The sequence below is a fragment of the Phyllobates terribilis genome, unplaced genomic scaffold (assembly GCF_046119375.1).
Source record: "Phyllobates terribilis strain yellow unplaced genomic scaffold, ASM4611937v1 Scaffold_1__5_contigs__length_1240528914, whole genome shotgun sequence".
In the NCBI taxonomy this organism is placed as follows: Eukaryota; Metazoa; Chordata; class Amphibia; order Anura; family Dendrobatidae; genus Phyllobates; species Phyllobates terribilis.
In genome coordinates this window covers 1,199,445,593-1,199,466,380 of record NW_027362761.1, presented here as the reverse complement: position 1 = coordinate 1,199,466,380, position 20,788 = coordinate 1,199,445,593, and the positions used below count along the sequence as shown (strand labels likewise).

The 20,788-nt window shown below is 45.1% G+C and overlaps 1 protein-coding gene across 1 annotated transcript in view; it reads right to left on the bottom strand.

Moving 5' to 3' along the window:
• Positions 1-1,309: 1,309 nt before the first annotated feature.
• LOC141164293 (5-hydroxytryptamine receptor 7) overlaps positions 1,310-20,788 on the bottom strand; it is a 133,952-nt gene continuing 114,473 nt past the window's right edge. Inside the window, exon 3 of the mRNA XM_073649432.1 lies at positions 1,310-4,926. Coding sequence (XP_073505533.1) covers positions 4,155-4,926 — 772 coding nt within the window. The 3' untranslated portion in view covers positions 1,310-4,154. The remainder of the gene's footprint in view (positions 4,927-20,788) is intronic.

Sequence of the window (20,788 nt, the reverse complement as noted above, 5' to 3'; positions counted from 1 at the left end):
TAACACAGGATCCATCATTCACAATAGGCAATATCACAGCTCACCTCCTTCTGTACAATGACTGATAACACCTCTATATACAGAAGATAACACATGATTTACCATTCACAATAAGTGATGTCACAGCTCACCTTCTCCTGTGCAATAACTGATAACACCTCTATATACAGTAGACAACACAGGATCCACCATTTACAACAGCTGGTGTGACGACATCACATTTATTCTTAATTATGCCAGATGTATTATTCAGTAAACCCAGAGACATAAGCCATTGTTCATATGAGCTTGAACGTTGACTCTTGAATTGATGTTTGTCGACTTGTTGAATGCTTGTTGACTACCTATTGTATCAGCCCCTTATTGTTCTGCTATCCTGAAGGCACAAAAGTCCAGGTTAATTGAACAATCTATGTTTGTTAATTTGGTTAATGCCTGCTGACGACCTATTGTATCAGTCCATGCGGCTTGTTGTTCTGCAAACACTGAAGGACAAAATATGCATGGTAATTGAACACTCGAACAATGAGAGATGACCTCTTACCCCCCTCCCTCCAAACCTGTGGATAATGGCCTGAATAAGAGCTGTGGACTATAAAAGGGGGATCTGCCTCTGTACCCAGAAACTCTAGATCACAGCAGCCAAGGCTCTGGAGGAATACAGACTTGATCCACTAGAGAAACTTTACAGGACAGCAACCAGGGAACTATGGCACCAAGCAGAGGAATACAAATTTGATCCATTGTCCATCACTGAACCCGCTGAAACGTTTGGAGAACCCAGGTTGGGACAATCAGGTCACCTGGCCATATACCTCAATGGACTGTCAGCTTCCTAAGCTTGCAACTACCTCCTCTCTGTGGGTGCCCGCCAAAAGCGGGGTGCTACTGGTTGAGGTAGTTGGTCCTGGAAGCCCTGAAGTCGCCGATGTTCTAATTCCCCGTGAGCCAGCGGAAGGGTCATACTCTGTCATATGGCATCGAAAAACAGGGGTTTGGTCATTTTGCTAAAAGTATAATTTACAGGAATATGGTGTTCTCTAATCTTAGAGGAAAAGGACCCCCGATGGCTAAATGGATGGAAACAATATTAGAAGCAGGATAGTGTTAGTGAATAGCCAACAAGAAGATTAAACTTTTGGAGAAAAAAAAATCCCTTTTGACATTGGTCACCAGGAGTGAAAGTTAACCTCATTTTCTCATGGTAAGAGTCATTATTTAACAGTTATTTTTCTGTTGATGGTTCAATAAAACATTCAGGTATCAATGTCATGATAGAACAGGAGTGGGCAAAGCCATTTTATTGAGTTCATATGGACAAACAGATGGCCCGATGTATCGAGTGCTACTGAGCGGAGGCAAAACACATTATCGGCAATACCAGTTCACCTTCACGATGATTATATGTTACTGGTGATTGTGTTATTTCTTCATGAGGAGCTTTAAATGTATCATAAATGATGATATTCAACCAAGGACATTATTGACTATTTACAGAGCCATACAAGTGTACAAGGCGACGAGCTCGTTCTTCCAATCTGGTGGCATTTCCTTTATGGCGAGCACACAAGTATCAGTGTCTATACATGCCGAGCACTTGTAATAAAAAAGTAATGGTCACAATTTGGTGATTGTCTCTAAAAAGAAGTGTAGAGGTTGCGTGAACGTTACCATCATGTAAACTTTTGTAGTTAAAAGCTGGAGAAGAACGCACATTCAGTAATGGTCACGGCATATTACATCTGTTTAATTTACAAGAATATCTTATGTCCATTCAAGTACAGCAGTAATTCAGGGGGTGAAACCGCAGATAAAAGTTGTCCTTTCAAGGGGAACCTCTAAAACTAGCCCACCTTTGTAAAGGTGACTTGGTGGTGCTGAATCTTGGTGAAACCCTCCAACTACTCCAGCTCTACTATAAAGGCGACCTGCTCGTCATGACTCTTACGGAGACCCTACAACCACTCTGGCCCTACTTTCGAGATGACTTTGTGGTCCTGACTCCACAGGAACCTGCATCTTGTGATGGAGTCATCTATTGTAAAACTAACTTTCTCATGCTGTCCTTTGGCGAATCCCCAACAATCACTCCATACCTGCAGTAAGTCTGGACTTCCATGGTGCGGCAGCCTTATTTTGACAAGACCACATCTACATGTCAATGTATAAAGTAAGACTTTACATACAGAATCATATTGCCATTGGCCACCTAAATTAGCGTTGGGTTCAGTCACATTCGAGGTGAAGGTGACATGCTGGAGCTGTCTCCTGAGGAACCTCAACAACCAAGCCATTCCAGCTGACAGTCTCTGTGCCTTCACACGCTAAAACTAGTGGCCCATGGCTGCAAAATTTTGAGAGTAAAATGAGGTATTACTTTCTAAATCGTGCCATCCTCACCCGATGATGACTTTAAATGGGTATTACTGGAGCTGTGTCCTGGGAAACCCCTGTACCACCACATCCCAGCTGTAGGCACTCATAACAGCTGCATTTGGTCGCGAACACACCCACGGGCAGTGACCAATGTCCACAATATTTTGCGATTAAAACAAAAACTTAACTTTTAAATTGTGCAACCCGTTGGCCATAGGAGCAAGAGCAGTTTAGGCCATATGTGGCTGCTGCATTATGGAAGCCCAGCTTAAAGTTATCATAGAGGTGCTATCTCTTGGGGGCTAACACCTGGAAACCCCTAAAACCAATCCCATCTTTAATGTAAAGATTACTTGCTGGTGCTGTCTTCTGAAGAACCTCAGCAACTATCTCAGCCTTATTGTACAACCAGGGCTTTTATACGGCGGTGGGCACATATAGCTGAAAGAATTCTGCACAATTTTTGTAATATAAAGCCATTATTGGTCAACAAATGCTGGTTTGGTTTCAACTACGTGCGATTGCTAGAAAGTGCAGATCGGGCCTTACGTTGGCATGCAGGTTCTAGGTCCCAAGGAGCCCCTTGCAACCATCTTGGAAACACCTAAAACCAACCTCCATTCCTCTATTAAAAGGTGCTCTCTTATGAGGAACCATTACAACCATCCATCCCTGCTGTGAGACTGGGCTTCCACATTATGGCAGCTCCACATGGCAGGGACCATATCCTCATGTTTTGGACAGTAGCCACATATTTTTAGAGCAAACGAGGTGCTGCCTTCAAAATTGTGGGACTATTGGCTTCCAAAGGTAGGAGTGGTTTCTATCAGTATGTGGCTGCCACAGTGTGGAAGTGCAGACTAAAGTTGATCTGTTGTCTTCTCGGGAACCCTTTCAACCACCCTATCCTTACTACAAAGGTGACCTGCTGGTGCTGTCTTCTGGGGAACCTCAGCAGCCACCTCATCCCTACTGAACATCCGGGCTTCCATTCTGCGCCAACCACATATAGCTGCAACAATCCTGCACAATTTTCTAAAACTGAGTTAATACCATTAAACTAAAGCCTTTATTGGCCACCAAATGCAGGTATGGTTTCAGCTATGTGAAACTGCTAAAGAGTGCATATTGGGCCTTAAGGTGACATGCAGGTACTATGTCCTGAGGAGCCCCCTATAACCATCTTGTTCTCAATGTTAACATGTCACCTGGGAAACACCTAAAAACAAACTCATTCCTCCATTAAAGGGTGCTCTTTAATGGTGAACCCTTACAACCATCCATCCCTGCTGTGAGGCTGGACTTCCACACTATGGCAGCTACACATGGCAGGGAGTACATCCTTATGCCTTGGACATGCTTCTCAGAACAAATGAGGTGTTGCCTTCAAAACTGTGGAACCATTGGCTTCCGAAGGTTTTTATCTACAATATGGCAGTGCAGACTAAAGTTGATCTGCTGGCTTCTCGGGAACCCCTCCAACCACCCTATCCTTACTTCAGTGGTGACCTGCTCGTGTTGTCTCCTGGGTAACTCAAACCAGGTCATGTAGAGTCCCTAGAAGCCCTAGTAATGAAACAATGCTGTGAAAAAACCCAACAGGTAGTTACAACTTTTTGATAACCGTGGTAATAAATATACTGAAAATAAAACAGAATTAAAAGACAAATCACCATAAAGCACTGTCTCTTGGGATAGGCACTAAACAGTGTGTCTTTCAAAGTCATGGTCAAGTCGAGATGTCCAAGGTCCATAGGGTGAAAACTATCAGGAACATGTTACAAGATGCCCTCATGCCTTTCTGTAACTTTTAGCGCTTCATGCATGCTGGCGGCTGACAGCCTCCTGTTGATGTTGGTGTACTTACACCTCAACAAGTTCCAAAAAGTCGTCCTTAAATCCCTGTTGAAGAAGGCATAGATCAATGGGTTTATGAGCGAGTTGGTATAGCCCAACCACAGAAGTGTCCTCTCTAGTCTGAGGGGCATGCAGCTACATCTGATCCCACAAATGAAAGGCCGGGCCGTGGACAGCAAGAAGAACGGAAGCCAACAAAAGGTGAAGGCTCCTACGATGATCCCAAGAGTCCTGGCAGCTTTTTGTTCTCGTTTGAAGATTGAGATGTTCTTTCTGTCTTGGCGTATGAGCTTGGACAAGGTGGCAAACTCTTCGACCGCTTTGTTCTTTTTGGAGCTTTTTTTAGGCGCAATTTTATCTTCTAAGCAATAAATTCCCTCTTGTTCGATAAGTCTCGGGATGTTGACGAATTTGTGCTTCTCGGCACTGATCTTAGCGGCTACAAAGATTCTCTGATACATGATGAGCATGACAGTCATGGGGATGTAGAAGGCAACTGCAGTAGAGTAGACGGTGTACCCAAAGTCTTGACTTATGAGACACATCCTCTCCACCGTGACGTTTTGTGCCCATCCAAACAGAGGAGGGAGAGTGATAGAGGCAGAGAGGAGCCAAACTATAAACACCATCTTTGCCATAAGTTTGCCGTTCTGTCGCGCTGGATAGGTCAGTGGACGTGTTATCCCAAGGTATCTGCAAAAAAAACAAAGCAAGGTTTATAATATGTAGACATCAAAACATTCAGATACATATAACTAATCAAAATAGCCTTCAAAAAGGGATTAAACAAAATTCGAAAAATTATTTTTGGATTAAGTCCAAAAACAACGCCACCTCTGTTCCTTGTTTGCTATTGCAACTTTCCCATATTCAAGTGAAAGGCACTGGACTGCAATGTCAGATACAAGATTTTTTGAAAAAATAAGATGACATACAAAAATCACAAATAACTAAAACAAAAATTCCTCTCTTTATCGCCTCCTTTTTGTTGATCCTATTTTGACTCATATTACAAATTAAACTGAGAATTATATAAAGAAACCTTCTCTGTATGACTCTGAAGATAAACCCCATGCCCCCTACCTATTTTTCCTTACTGCCCTGTGTATTACTAAAGTCAACTGACTGCAGCAAGAGCCTCTCCCCAAAAGATAAGCAAGCCCCACCCTCATAACAGAAGTGTAGGACTTTTAAAAACACTTAAATCTTTGTACGTTCACAGCCTGACACTAATATGAACTCCATTATTATGTCACATATACAGTGGGTACGGAAAGTATTCAGACCTCTTTAAATTTTTCACTCTTTGTTTCATTGCAGCCATTTGGTAAGTTCTAAAAAGTTCATTTTTTTCTCATTAAAGTACACTCCGCACCCCATCTTGACTGAAAAAAAACAGAAATTAAGAAATCTTTGCAAATTTATTAAAAAAGAAAAACTGAAATATCACATGGTCATAAGTATTCAGACCCTTTGCTCAGACACTCATATTTAAGTCACATGCTGTCCATTTCCTTGTGATCCTCCTTGAGATGGTTCTACTCCTTCATTGGAGTCCAGCTGTGTTTAATTAAACTGATAGGACTTGATTTGGAAAGGCACACACCTGTCTATATAAGACCTCACAGCTCACAGTGCATGTCAGACCAAATGAGAATCATGAGCTCAAAGGAACTGCCCAAGGAGCTCAGAGACAGAATTGTGGCAAGGCACAGATCTGGCCAAGGTTACAAAAGAATGTCTGCATTACTCAAGGTTCCTAAGAGCACAGTGGCCTCCATAATCCTTAAATGGAAGAAGTTTGGGACAACCAGAAGTCTTCCTAGATCTGGCCGTCCAGCCAAACTGAGCAATCGTGGGAGAAGAGCCTTAGTGAGAGAGGTAAAGAAGAACCCCAAGATCACTGTGGCTGAGCCCCAGAGATGCAGTAGGGAGATGGGAGAAATTTCCACAAAGTCAACTATCACTGCAGCCCTCCACCAGTCTGGCCTTTATGGCAGAGTGGCTTGACGGAAGCCTCTTCTCTGTGCAAGACATATGAAAGCCCGCATACAGTTTGCTCAAAAGCACATGAAGCACTCCCAGATTATGAGAAATAAGATTCTCTGGTCTGATGAGACGAAGATAGAACTCTTTGGTGATAATTCTAAGCGGTGTGTGTGAAGAAAATCAGGTACTGCTCATCACCTGCCCAATACAATCCCAACAGTGAAACATGGTGGTGGCAGCATCATGCTATGGGGGTGTTTTTCAGCTGCAGGGACATGACGACTGGTTACAATTGAAGGAAACATGAATGCGGCCAAGTACAGAGATATCCTGGATGAAAACCTCTTCCAGAGTGCTCTGGACCTCAGACTTGACCGAAGGTTCACCTTCCAACAAGACAATGACCCTAAGCACAGAGCTAAAATAACAAAGGAGTGGCTTCAGAACAACTCTGTGAGCATTCTTGACTGGCCCAGCCAGAGCCCTGACCTAAACCCAATTGAACATCTCTGGAGAGACCTGAAAATGGCTGTCCACCAACGTTCACCATCCAACCTGACGGAACTGGAGAGGATCTGCAAGGAAGAATGGCAGAGGATCCCCAAATCCAGGTGTGAAAAACTTGTTGCATCATTCCCAAGAAGACTCATGGCTGTACTAGCTCAAAAGGGGGCTTCTACTCAATACTGAGCAAAGGGTCTGAATACTTATGACCGTGTGATATTTCAGTTTTTCTTTTTTAATAAATTTGCAAAAATTTCTACATTTATGTTTTTTTTCGGTCAAGATGAGGTGCAGAGTGTACTTTAATGAGAAAAAAATGAACTTTTTAGAATTTACCATATGGCTTCAATGAAACAAAGAGTGAAAAATTTAAAGAGTGAAAATACCCACTGTATGTATAACCATGGTAGTAAATCATCATATGGCATTGTGGTGTTGCATCCAAGTTGCCATGCAGTGATTGTCTGCAGTGGTTACGTAGCATCAAATTGATGTTACATCACTATCTGATGACTGGAAGGAGAAAAGCAGCAACTATAAATGGGTTTAAGAAATGTACTACAATATTCCATCACCTATACTTCTAAGGAGCAACTGGAAAACTTTGGGCAAAATCTGTAATAAAGTCCCCAATTTCCATGCACCATATACAATATTGATGTCTTATTTGGAAGAAGGTCCTTTGGGTTCTCTCAGAAACCAGGAACTAGGTGCTACTGATACCTCTGTGTCCTATGGGCACCTCCTGTACAATGTCCAGAAATGACAGCTGTGACCTGCACCTCAAGAATGGGGCTCTAACCATGCGCTACCTGTCCTGACAGCACATGATGGGGCTTCATGCCAGATATGCCAAACTCTTTAAAGAGGACCTGTCACCAGGTCAAGCATGACCAGTTTTTCCTCTTATTTTATTCCCACTGTTCCCCTGAGTATTCAATGTATTTATTTTTCTCAGATCCAGAGATATTTGCCTTTTTATTTAGTGCTAATTTTTATGGTGTTTTCCTTCGGGGCGGTGCTCCCAAGATCCTCTGGGGCATGTCTTTAGGCTGCTCTGCATATTTACTCTGTGCCACACCCCCATTGTAAAAAAAAAAACATAAAATCATCATAAATAAAAAGGCCCATTTTACTGCAGCCATATGGTGGATTTATTAAAAATGAAAAAGTAATACTCAGGGGAGCAGAGGGAATAAAATAAGAACAAAAACTGGAGGCTTTGGAACTGGTGATAATTCCTCTTTAATTCTGCATTTGTAAGGTCTGTATTGCAGAAATATTCTACCCTGGGGACATAGCTATGTCACACCTGTCACGCAAGGTGAGGGAAAGACTAAATGCACAACAACAGAAAGAGAGGGAGGAAGCCCAAACACTAGGGAAAGGGGGAGTGGAGACCCCTAGGCAGATCTGACAACACCCTGACTCCCCTAACGTCCCTAAATAGGTTCCTCACTTATCGCCGAGCAGGAAACCTAATCCCTGACTGACCCTAGCGATAGGCCCTAGATTGGGAGGGGACGGGGTGAGCACTAGTCAGCCCCCACTGCAACTAAAGACAAACAGGTAAACAGACAAGGGAAACACTTAGCTTGAGAAGACACCAGAGAGATAAAGCCAACTATTCTCCAAGAGAACTCCAAGAAGACACTAGCCGACAACTAGTACTTCAAGCCTGGATAGAGGAAAATAGAGCTATCACCGGCGACTCTCTGGAGAGACTGAAGGTATTTAAACATCCAGCAAGGGTGTGTCAATTAGCAGCAGATGGTGGAGGCCACTGCTAGGTCCTAGAGGGAGAAGGCTATCACTACACTACAGAGATGAAAAGATCAAGAAGGTGCCTGCAGAGCCAAGAGCAATGACCTTCTACAGCTGGATCCAGAACGACTGTCTGTCACACCTGACACACCTGTGACAATACCACCGTACTATGGGTGCTACATTTCAACACAGAGACCATTGATAAATTCTCTATTCCATTAAGCAATTTGCCCGAGTCCCAAAATTTGAGACATTTTTGTAGAACCACAGGATCCAAAGACAACAACGGTGTTAAGTCTGAACCAGTGATTTTTTTGGTGGCTTCTACTGCTGAAAAAAAGAAAAGTGAACAAAAAAAATGCAATCAAAGAATAAAAAATGTTTATCAGATCTGGCAATGAAGCAGACTTCTCGCTTGCTGAGCGCCGCTCCTCGCTACTGATACGAGATGACGCCAGTTAATTAAGAAAATTGCAGATAATTCTGAAAATCAAAGTGTCTGCTCCCCGGTAATGACTCCCGATGTGCCTTCATGTACCGTCGTGAGGTGAATAGCGGCTGATTGGTCAATTTAGCATCTGTGATTTGTAATGGACTCGCTGAGTCTCTCTCTTTCATCACATGAAAAGCTGAAGCCTGAAAGTTCCTGACTGCATAGATTATAATAATCTCTTCTTCTCTGTGTGACACCGAACATAACACTAGAAGTTATCGCTAGAGGGCTGAGGTGTGCACCCTGGAACTACAGCTCCCAGCAGGCAATTGGTGGAGTTGTAGTACATTTTGTTGGCGTATACAACAGCTGCAGGCTTACGCAATGGAGGGACTTTCATTAGCAGACAGCAGGTGGTGCTGTGTTCTTGACTGTATTTGTATGACCTCTCTGGTTGGTTTTGTCTCATTCTTCTCTGTAAGTTGTGATGATGATGTTGATATTTAGAGAAACCGTTCTGCTGGTTGGATGCCATCCACGAGCGCCAGTCGACTGACAGATCTCTGGACCTGTCAGTCATGGGCGTCGGGACGTGGAAAAACTGAGACACGGGGACAGCACGGGACACAAAGACCCCGATTCATTGAAGCGATTACGTAAATCTTTTTAAAATGTCGCAGTTTATTTTTTACATAACGTAGAGTTGTGCAAAAATTTTGCAATTTTTGGGGGTTTTCATGGTGTTTTCATGACAGTTTTACCCAGAAGCACCAAAGGGGGCATAGCTGGTGCAGGATGGGGGCGGAAAAGGGTCGTGACGCCGCAGCTTGTCTAATCCATGCTGAGCTGTTCCAAACCTTCAATTTGTGGCAAGGCGCACGGAGGCGCAGGCCACTCGTCAGAAGCAGGCGTCTCTTAATGAATTAGGAGCGTCTGACTCTAGAACACCTCCTCATCAAAACCGTCGAGAACAACGGCCATAGTCCTCTTCGGATTTTCTAAGTAGGTCTACTTAGCGTGAACCTGCTGACGGGTTCCCTTTAAACAAATTTGTTCAAGGCTAATTGAATTTGCCTCCAATTTTACAAAAATCTTCTTTTCTCCTGGATAGTGCCAATTTTGTAAAATGGCTACGGGCTGGTCGCCATTTTACTGAATTTTAGAGGGCCGAGAAAAGGGTTCTGTGCTCCGTCAGGCCGGGTCTTTCCTCCTTCCTCTTTGGGCATCTTCGCTCTCCGTCAGACCTTCTGGCGCCGATTAGTCATCTGATGTCACAATCCACATCATGACATCACAACGCGCGTCGCCCCCAGGATCTAGTCAGTGCCTTGGGTCACACACAATGTGCTTCGAGACATCAGACGCCAGAATTCACAGCGCAGAACGAAGATGTCCGAAGAGGACGGACGGAGCGAAGGACTGACGGCGGCACAACCGAGACGCCCCAGAGCATAATAAGGAATATTTCATTGCATGGTATAACTTAGATGGAAACTCGAGTGAAACTGTTGAAGTCAAATCTTGGCAGATTATCTCATCACTGTCATTATTACTAAAGAGAGACCACAGAGAAATAATCAGGGATGAGACAAATAAAACCAGCCGGGAAGAGCCACCATTGGCTTATTAGTGAAGGATGAGAGATAGCACTGCATCAACATGTCAATCATCTAGTGGAGGGCGGAGCTAGGCTGAGAATGGAGGTGGAGCTGAGGCAGCGGATGCACTACGTCCCGCCCAAAGCACTTCCTGCCTCAATTGTATATCACTTCTAAAGTGGATTTCTCAGGAATAGAGTATGGATTCAATTGTGTTATTATAACCTACACACAGGTCATCAGTTTGGGTGCAGAATGAAGGGGTTAAGAAAGTCTCGCTGTGCTTTATTATAATGGAAATAAACACTAAAACACTGCTGCAAATGTCAGGATTAGAAATAACTCCGATCGGAACAGGTTACTCCCTTAGATGACGTGGTCTTTGGCGGCCATGGCACCTAAGGTGTTTATCACCAGCAGGGAGCCTGTTATGGCAGCCTGAGGCCAAACAATGCCGCCCCTAACAGGAAGCTTGTCAGCATTACACCAACAGGCATAATATGCTGCAACACAGAAGTCATCATTATAAAATTACCCTCTGGGTTGGCCATTTAAGGGGACTTTTTTTTAAATTAAACACAACTATTTGGGACCAAAATTTTTGCAGTTGAGTCTCATTAAAAAAATTTTCACGGTTTGCCTTCTACAGCCTGTCTATTTCTGCTGCAGAATGAGTTAACTGAGAATCTGTCAGTCGGTCCGCTATATTGAAGAGTTTGTGACACTTTCATATGTCTTTTCCTGAGCTCCTATCAGAACGTGCCGGGAAACTGAGCAAGTAAAAGCCGAATGGTGCAAAATTTGTAATGAAACCCAATTACAAAAATGATTTTAAGCCCCAAATACATGCATTTAGGTTAAAAAAAAATCTGAAAAGACAGGAGGCATTTTTAAGTGGGGTGAATAGTTTATCACACGATGTCAGAGGTGGTGTAAATTATTGTTCTTAGAGCAAGGCGCATTATCAGCAGCGCACACCTGACGCGACCCTCGCCACAGGGACATGAATATGAGAAGTGACATCTCGTAGGTGATTTATAAGAGCCCCGAGTGTTAGGATCCTCGTACCGATCATCACATGCAGGCGCAGATATGACTGACACCTGCTAATGTAGAAATCACTGAGCCTTCTAATGTCCGCGACCAACTTAAAGGGCATATCTTACTATTACAAATTGGAGCTGGCTCAGTGATCAAATGCTCACCTTGTGCCTAGGATGAGATATTATTTCCGGGATGAGATGTGGGTTCTCACTTAAGGGGATAGGTACAGTATATATAACATACGGCCACTCAGATTACTCAGTAGCCATTTAATGAATAGCCACCACAGCGAGAAATGCTGTTTGTTAGCACCTCTCCACTTTGGGCATCTTCTATAATTGTACAGTATAATACTACAAGCAAATATAAGAAACTTTGTAATATACTTTGTTGGAGAAATCTGCTTCTTTCTCCACTTATGAGCCACTTCTCCTTCCCTCCTGAATTCTTAATTTACTCTGAAAGAAAACAGCTCAACTCCATCGTGATCAATGAAAGACAGACTGCCAGCTCACTGAGGGATCAGATTACAGCTCCAATTAAAGTCTATTGAGAGGTGGGGAGTAGTTATGAGTGGACCCGTGGACGTTCGGGTTCTGGTACCCGACCAAACTTTATTCCAAAGTTCGGTTTGGGTACCAGAACTTGAACCTGAACCCCATTGAAATCAATGCGGACCCAAACTTTGGAGCTGGAAAATCTCTCTCTTCTCTCTCCTCCGTCTCTCCTCCGCCTTGCCTCCGCCTGTACTCCGACTCTCCTCTGCCTCTCCTACGTCTCTCCTCTGCCTCGCCTCCGCCTTTCCTCCACCTCTCCTCCGTCCAGGAGCAGTCCATGTGAGGAGTTTCCGGAGTTTACAGTTTAGGTTCCCTCATCTCTAATAAGGAGGAGGCACAGACACACAAATAGTGCTGCATCATCTATCAAGTGATTATATCTCACTCCAGAGCTGGATTCACAGTCACACTGCTCAGTACTTTTGTATAAATGTCCTCCATGCTGGTTCTGCTGCTTCTGGACATGTAATATGTTCGAGTAAAACGTGCCTTAACTTACTCCATGTTGAATTAAACTAATTTCAGTTCTATAAATGCAGCTTAATATGTAGCATTTTATGAGCTGCATATTGTTTCCAATTAATTGTTTTCTCTTCTTTCGAATTCTCTTCTTGGTTTATTAGCCAGTACATTTTTCCAACATTCCGTAATCGTAATTTATTCAGTGACCGAATGAAGCACCTCTCCTTGTCACTTCTATGTCATCAGCATCTTTGGAATTTGCTAATGAGCGGTTTATATTACTGAAGGTGGCCAGGCCTGCAGATGTTGTAACAGCCAGATACTGCCCTATTCCTAGAATTAATTACATATGAATATTTAACATATTAAATTATTATAAAAGTGAGCAAGCTCACTGGAGTAGAAGGAATAACGCGCAGAAGGACAAGATCGGTAAGGAATCCTAAAACGATATGTGACACAGAAATAAATTCACAGCTCAGACTTAGCCTGTTTATTTCTGCCCTTAATCTTATGTTTTTTTGTTCCTGACCTTGATCCCCTGGTTGTGACCCAGACTGACTTTTTTCTGCCAGCCTGCTCCATCAGCCAGCCTGCTCCATCAGTCCTCCTGCTCCACCAGCCAGCCTGCTTTATCACTCCTCCTGCTCCACCAGCCCGCCTGCTCCACCAGCCAGCTTGCTCCACCAGGCCGCCTGCTCCATCAGCCAGCCTGCTCCACCAGCCCACCTGCTCCACCAACCAGCCTGCTCCACCAGACAGCCTGCTCCACCAGCCCGCCTGCTCCACCAGCCCGCCTGCTCCACCAGCCAGCCTGCTCCACCAGCCCACCTGCTCCACCAGGCCGCCTGCTCCATCAGACAGCCTGCTCCACCAGCCCGCCTGCTCCACCAACCAGCCTGCTCCACCAGCCCGCCTGCTCCACCAGACAGACTGCTCCACCAGCCTGCCTGCTCCACCAGCCCGTCTGCTCCACCAACCAGCCTGCTCCACCAGCCAGCCTTCTCCACCAGTCTGCCTGCTCCACCAGCCGGCCTGCTCCACCAATCGGCCTGCTCCATCAGCCGGCCTGCTCCATCAGCCGGCCTGCTCCACCAACCGGCCTGCTCCACCAGCCTGCCTGCTCCACCAGCCGGCCTGCTCCACCAACCGGCCTGTCCATCAGACTGCCTGCTCCACCAGCCGGCTACTCCAGAAGCTACTCTGCGGATGCAACCCAGGGAGCCCTGTGATAAAGGATTAAAGAGTGAAGAGCAAGATTTCCCTGGGACCTGCTATACATAGGCTGGTGCAAAGTTTTCCATTGAATCCCTTTAAGAGCTGCCAGCCTTCCTTGCTCCATTACAGAAACCTTTTACAATTTTTTGCTTTTTTTTTGTATGATTATGACCCCTAAATCCACCATCCAGAATGTGCGTGTCAATGTCATGGCTCATCCTGCTGATGAAGTATCAGACTTAATTATGGGACATTTTAACACCTACCCCAAAATGTCCAGAAATGCCCACAGAAACCCTCAAAAAAGACATTTACATTAGCACCAAAAACAGGCCAGTGTGGATGTGCTTAGATGCACAGAGCTCTACAGGCCTCCTATGGACCTAGTGCACATCTCTGTATCTAAACTTCTATTATCGGCATAGTTGGGCGACATTTCGGCCGTGCTGATGAGGGAGGGGGAATTTCATATTTGCAGATATATAACGTGATATCTTCTGTGGATCCTGTCATTGCTGGACTCAGCTATTGATTTCCTGGTAGAGGAGACGTCTGATCTGTCACAAAATATCATCGATTTCCTCCCATTACAAGATCTCAGCCATTTATTTTCTGTTCACAGCTCATTTATCATCAGGACGTCACAGCGCAGCATCAGTCACCACCGTCCAGGAGAAAGAGGAGAGAAAAAGCCACTCTGAACAATGCTAAAGCTAGTAACAACGGGGTGTGGCTGGTAATAGAGGGTGGCTAGTAGAAATGTTGTCGTGGCTGATAGTAAGAATGGGTGGCTAGTAACAATGGGGATGTCACTGATGTGTTAGAAGTGACAGACAGTCGCCCTGCAGTTAGTTCTTTAGTTCTCAGGCCAGGAGATCTCTTTGTTTGGCATTACAGACACCTTCTTAGAAGCTGTCTCTCTAGGACCTTCCTCTTGCTAACTAACACCCTGGCCTGGGTGTATAAATACCTGCTGTTTGCTAGAGGGAGGTGCTGGCGATACTCACATGACCCCTTGTGAAGGCTTGGAGCTAGTGCATTACTACTTCCTCTCTGGTGCTAATAGGACGTGTGTTACTCTCTCTGAGGTCAACGAAAGCTAAGCTATCTTCCCTTGTTTGTCTCCCCTTGTTGTCTTTAGTTGTCAATGGGGATTGACTAGTGCTCATCCTCTCCCTTCCCTAGCCAGGGCTAAACGCCAGGGAAAGACAGGGCAAGGTTCCTGTGCGGCGATTGGCGCAGAACCAATATAGGGATGTTAGGGGAGACAGGGTGATATAAGGCCAGCCTAGGAGGTCTCCACTACCCCCTTTCCCTAGAGCATTGCTGGCAAACCTATGGCACGCGTGCCAGTGGGGGCACGCAGAGCCCTCCCGGTGGGCACGCGCGCCATCGCCGCAGCACTAGCGCTACTGGATCGGGCCCGGTGGGTGAGAACTCTGAGCATGCCGACGCCAGCACCGCTACTTCAACTAGATGTGCGTTCTCGGACAGACATCTAGCTGAAGTGTATTGCAGCGCATGAACTTGCCAGGCCCGCCAATCAGAGGCCAGCAGCTGCTGGCCAATCAGAGACTAGCAACTAGCAGCTGACGTCAGAGTACACGCGACTGGGCGCATGGTAGTGACGTCATGCGCCCCGTCACTAGGACGCTGGAGTCAGCTGCCGGCTACAGGAGAGGACGCTGCGCAGGAGAAGAAGGAAGGTGAGTAGGAGTGTTTATTATGTTTTTTATTTTTAATATGCGATGCACAGTGGTGCTAGCAGGCTGGGGGGAGGAGAATATATACATGGACAGGTTGGGAGCATATATACATGGACTGAGGGGGGGAGCATATATACATGGACTAGGGGGGGAGCATACATACATGGACTGAGGGGGGGAGCATATATACATTGACTGAGGGGGGAGCATATATACATGGACTGGGGGGAGCATATAAATACATGCACTGAGGGGGGGAGCATATATACATGGACTGGGGGGGAGCATACATACATGGACTGAGGGAGGGAGCATATATACATTGACTGAGGGGGGAGCATATATACATGGACTGGGGGGGAGCATATAAATACATGCACTGAGGGGGGGGAGCATATATACATGGACTGGGGGGGGAGCATATATACAGTATAGACCAAAAGTTTGGACACACCTTCTCATTTAAAGATTTTTCTGTATTTTCAGGACTATGTAAATTGTACATTCTCACTGACGGCATCAAAACTATGAATTACCACATGTGGAATTATATACTTAACAGAAAGGTGTGAAACAACTGAAAATATGTCTTATATTCTAGGTTCTTCAAAGTAGCCACCTTTTGCTTTGATGACTGCTTTGCACACTCTTGGCATTCTCTTGATGAGCTTCAAGAGGTAGTCACCAGAAATGGTTTTCACTTCACAGGTGTGCCCTGTCAGTTTTAATAAGTGGGATTTCTTGCCTTATAAATGGAGTTGGGACCATCAGTTGTGTTGTGCAGAAGTCTGGTGGATACACAGCTGATAGTCCTACTGAATAGACTGTTAGAATTTGTATTATGGCAAGAAAAAAGCAGCTAAGTAAAGAAAAATGAGTGGCCATCATTACTTTAAGAAATGAAGGTCAGTCAGTCCGAAAAATTGGGAAAACTTTGTCCCCAAGTGCAGTTGCAAAAACCATCAAGCGCTACAAAGAAACTGGCTCACATGAGGGCCGCCCCAGGAAAGGAAGACCAAGAGTCACCTCTGCTTCTGAGGATAAGTTTATCCGAGTCACCAGCCTCAGAAATCACAGTTTAACAGCAGCTCAGATTAGAGACCAGGTCAATGCCACACAGAGTTCTAGCAGCAGACACATCTCTACAACAACTGTTAAGAGGAGACTTTGCGCAGCAGGCCTTCATGGTAAAATAGCTGCTAGGAAACCACTGCTAAGGACAGGCAACAAGCAGAAGAGACTTGTTTGGGCTAAAGAACACAAGGAATGGACATTAGACCAGTGGAAATCTGTGCTTTGGTCTGATGAGTCCAAATTTGAGATCTTTGGTTCCAACCACCGTGTCTTTGCGATGCAGAAAAGGTGAACGGATGGACTCTACATGCCTGGTTCCCACCGTGAAGCATGGAGGAGGAGGTGTGATGGTGTGGGGGTACTTTGCTGGTGACACTGTTGGGGATTTATTCAAAATTGAAGGAATACTGAACCAGCATGGCTACCACAGCATCTTGCAGCGGCATGCTATTCCAACCGGTTTGCGTTTAGTTGGACCATCATTTATTTTTCAACAGGACAATGACCCCAAACACACCTCCAGGCTGTGTAAGGGCTATTTGACCAAGAAGGAGAGTGATGGGGGGCTACGCCAGATGACCTGGCCTCCACAGTCACCAGACCTGAGCCCAATCGAGATGGTTTGGGGTGAGCTGGACCGCAGAGTGAAGGCAAAAGGGCCAACAAGTGCTAAGCATCTCTGGGAACTCCTTCAAGATTGTTGGAAGACCATTTCCAGTGACTACCACTTGAAGCTCATCAAGAGAATGCCAAGAGAGTGCAAAGCAGTCATCAAAGCAAAAGGTGGCTACTTTGAAGAACCTAGAATATAAGACATATTTTCAGTTGTTTCACACTTTTTTGTTAAGTATTTAATTCCACATGTGTTAAGTCATAGTTTTATCATGAAAATACAGGAAAATCTTTAAATGAGAAGGTGTGTCCAAACTTTTGGTCTGTACTGTACATGGACTGGGGGGAAGTATATATACATGGACTGAGGGGGGGAGCATATATACATGGACTGGGGGAGGGAGCATATATACATGGACTGGGGGGAGCATATATACATGGACTGAGGGGGAGCATATATACATGGACTGGGGGGAGCATATATACATGGACTGGGGCAGGGAGCATATATACATGGACAGGGGGAGAAGGAGCATATATACATGGACTGGGGGGGGGATATATACATGGACTGGGGGGAGCATATATATACATGGACTGGGGGAGGGCAGCATATATACATGGATTGAGGGAAGGCAGCATATATACTAGGATGAGGGGAGGGCAGCATATATACAAGGATGGGGGGAGGGCAGCATACATACAAGGATGGGGTAGGGCAGCATATATACGAGGATGGGGGCAGCATATATACAAGGATGGGGGAGGGAAGCATATATACAAGGATGGGGGAGGGCAGCATATATACAAGGATGGGGGAGGGAAGCATATAAACAAGGACGGGGGAGGGCAGCATATATACAAGGATGGGGGAGGGCAGCATATGTACAAGGATGGGGGAGGGCAGCATATAAACAAGGATGGGGGGAGGGCAGCCTATATACAAGGATGGGGGGAGGGCAGCATATGTACAAGGATGTGGGAGGACAGCATATGTACAAGGATGTGGGAGGGCAGCATATATACAAGGATGGGGGGAGGGCAGCATATATACAAGGATGGGGGGATGGAAGCATATATACAAGGATGGGGGAGGGCAGCATATATACAAGGATGGGGAGGGCAGCATATGTACAAGGATGGGGGAGAGCAGCATATATACAAGGATGGGGGAGGGAAGCATATATACAAGGATGGGGGAGGGAAGCATATGTACAAGGATGGGGAGGGCAGCATATGTACAAGGATGGGAGGAGGACAGCATATATACAAGGATGGGGGGAGGGAAGCATATATACAAGGATGGAGGGGCAGCATATATACAAGGATGGGGGGCAGCATATATACAAGGATGGGGGTCAGCATATATACAAGGATGGGAGGGCAACATATATACAAGGATGGGGCATATACCAGGATGGGGGTGAGAACATTCTTTATTTCTGCAGTCTCTTACCCCTGCTCCTGTCTGTGGCTGCTCTATGCTACCCTCGCCTGCTCTTTGTATCAGTTGTTTGTATCAGTAAAACCTCAATATTTAGGATAGATTGCTGTGTTGGCACCTGGCGATAAATAAGTGGGTTTTGGATTGCAGTTTGGGCACTTGGTCTCTAAAAGGTCCGCCATCACTGCCCTAGAGTCTGGGCCCCCTTTTCCCTCTCCCCTTTGTGTTGCACTTTGTCTTTCCTACACCTTGCGTGACGGGGGTGTGGCTGGCAATAGAGAGGTAGCTAGTAACAATGGGGTGTGGCTGGTAATAGGGGGGTGGCTAGTAACAATGGGGTGTGGCTGGTAATAGGGGATGGCTAGTAACAATGGGGTGTGGCTGGTAATAGGGGGTGGCTAGTAACAATGGGGTGTGGCTGGTAATAGGGGGGTGGCTAGTAACAATGGGGTGTGGCTGGCAACAGGGAGGTAGCTAGTAACAATGGGGTGTGGCTGGTAATAGGGGGGTGCTAGTAACAATGGGGTGTGGCTGGTAATAGGGGATGGCTAGTAACAATGGGGTGTGGCTGGTAATAGGGGGTGGCTAGTAACAATGGGGTGTGGCTGGTAATAGGGGGGTGGCTAGTAACAATGGGGTGTGGCTGGCAATAGGGAGGTAGCTAGTAACAATGGGGTGTGGCTGGTAATAGGGGATGGCTAGTAGAAATGTGGTGCGACTGGTAGTAATAGGGTGTGGCTAGTAATAACGTGCTTGGTTGGTAGTAGTAAGGAGTAGCTAGCAGTAATGGTGATGTGGCTGGTAGTAATGGGGTGTGATTAGTAGTAATGGGATGTGGATGGAAGTAAAGAGGGCGTGGCTAGTAGTAATTGGGGTGTGGATAGTAATAATTTGGATGTGGCTGGTAGTAATTTGGGTGTGGCCGCTAGTAATGAATGTGGCTAATAATAATGGGTGGGTGGCTGGTAGTAATAAGGGGGTGACTCGTAGTAATGGGGTGTGGTTAGTAGTAATGAGGTGTGGGTGGCTGGTAATAATGAAATGTGGTTGGTAGCATTGATGTGTGGCTAGTAGTAATGGGGGTGTGGCTGGCAGTAATGGGGTGTGGTTGGTCAAATTAATGTGTGGCTGGTAATAATGGGGTGTGGCTATTAGTAATTGGGGTGTGGCCAGTATTAAAGAGGTGTGGCCGGTAGTAATGAGGTGCACCTGGTAGTGTGGCTATTATTCTCCATGATAACGGCATCAGGTAATCCTGTCTACAGACAGCACAGTCGCACGTATGGCAGAGCGGCCTTCTATATGAAATATATTAACCCTTACAAAACAAAGCTCATCCTAACTTTAATAATTAAACATGATTTCATGCTTCCCACCTGCCCCAAATCCAGCTGGACAGTCACAAATTTCAAGAGTTGTCCTGCTGTCCCGGGAGGTCGAGGGAATGTCCTGACTTCAACCATATATGTGTCCTGAGGATATACAAGTGCTTCTCACTAAATTAGAATATCATCAAAAAGTTCATTTATTTCAGTTCTTCAATACAAAAAGTGAAGCTCCTATATTATATAGAGTCATTACACACAGAGGGATCTATTATATAGAGTCATTACACACAGAGGGATCTATTATATAGAGTCATTACACACAGAGGGATCTATTATATAGAGACATTACACACAGAGGGATCTATTATATAGAGTCATTACACGCAGAGGGATCTATTATATAGAGTCATTACACACAGAGGGATCTATTATATAGAGTCATTACACACAGAGGGATCTATTATATAGAGTCATTACACACAGAGGGATCTATTATATAGAGTCATTACACACAGAGTGATCTATTATATAGAGTCATTACACACAGAGGGATCTATTATATAGAGTCATTACACACAGAATGATCTATTATATAGAGTCATTACACGCAGAGGGATCTATTATATAGAGTTATTACACACAGAGGGATCTATTATATAGAGTCATTACACACAGGGATCTATTATATAGAGTCATTACACACAGAGGGTTCTATTATATAGAGTCATTACACACAGAGTGATCTATTATATAGAGTCATTACACACAGAGGGATCTATTATATAGAGTCATTACACACAGAGGGTTCTATTATATAGA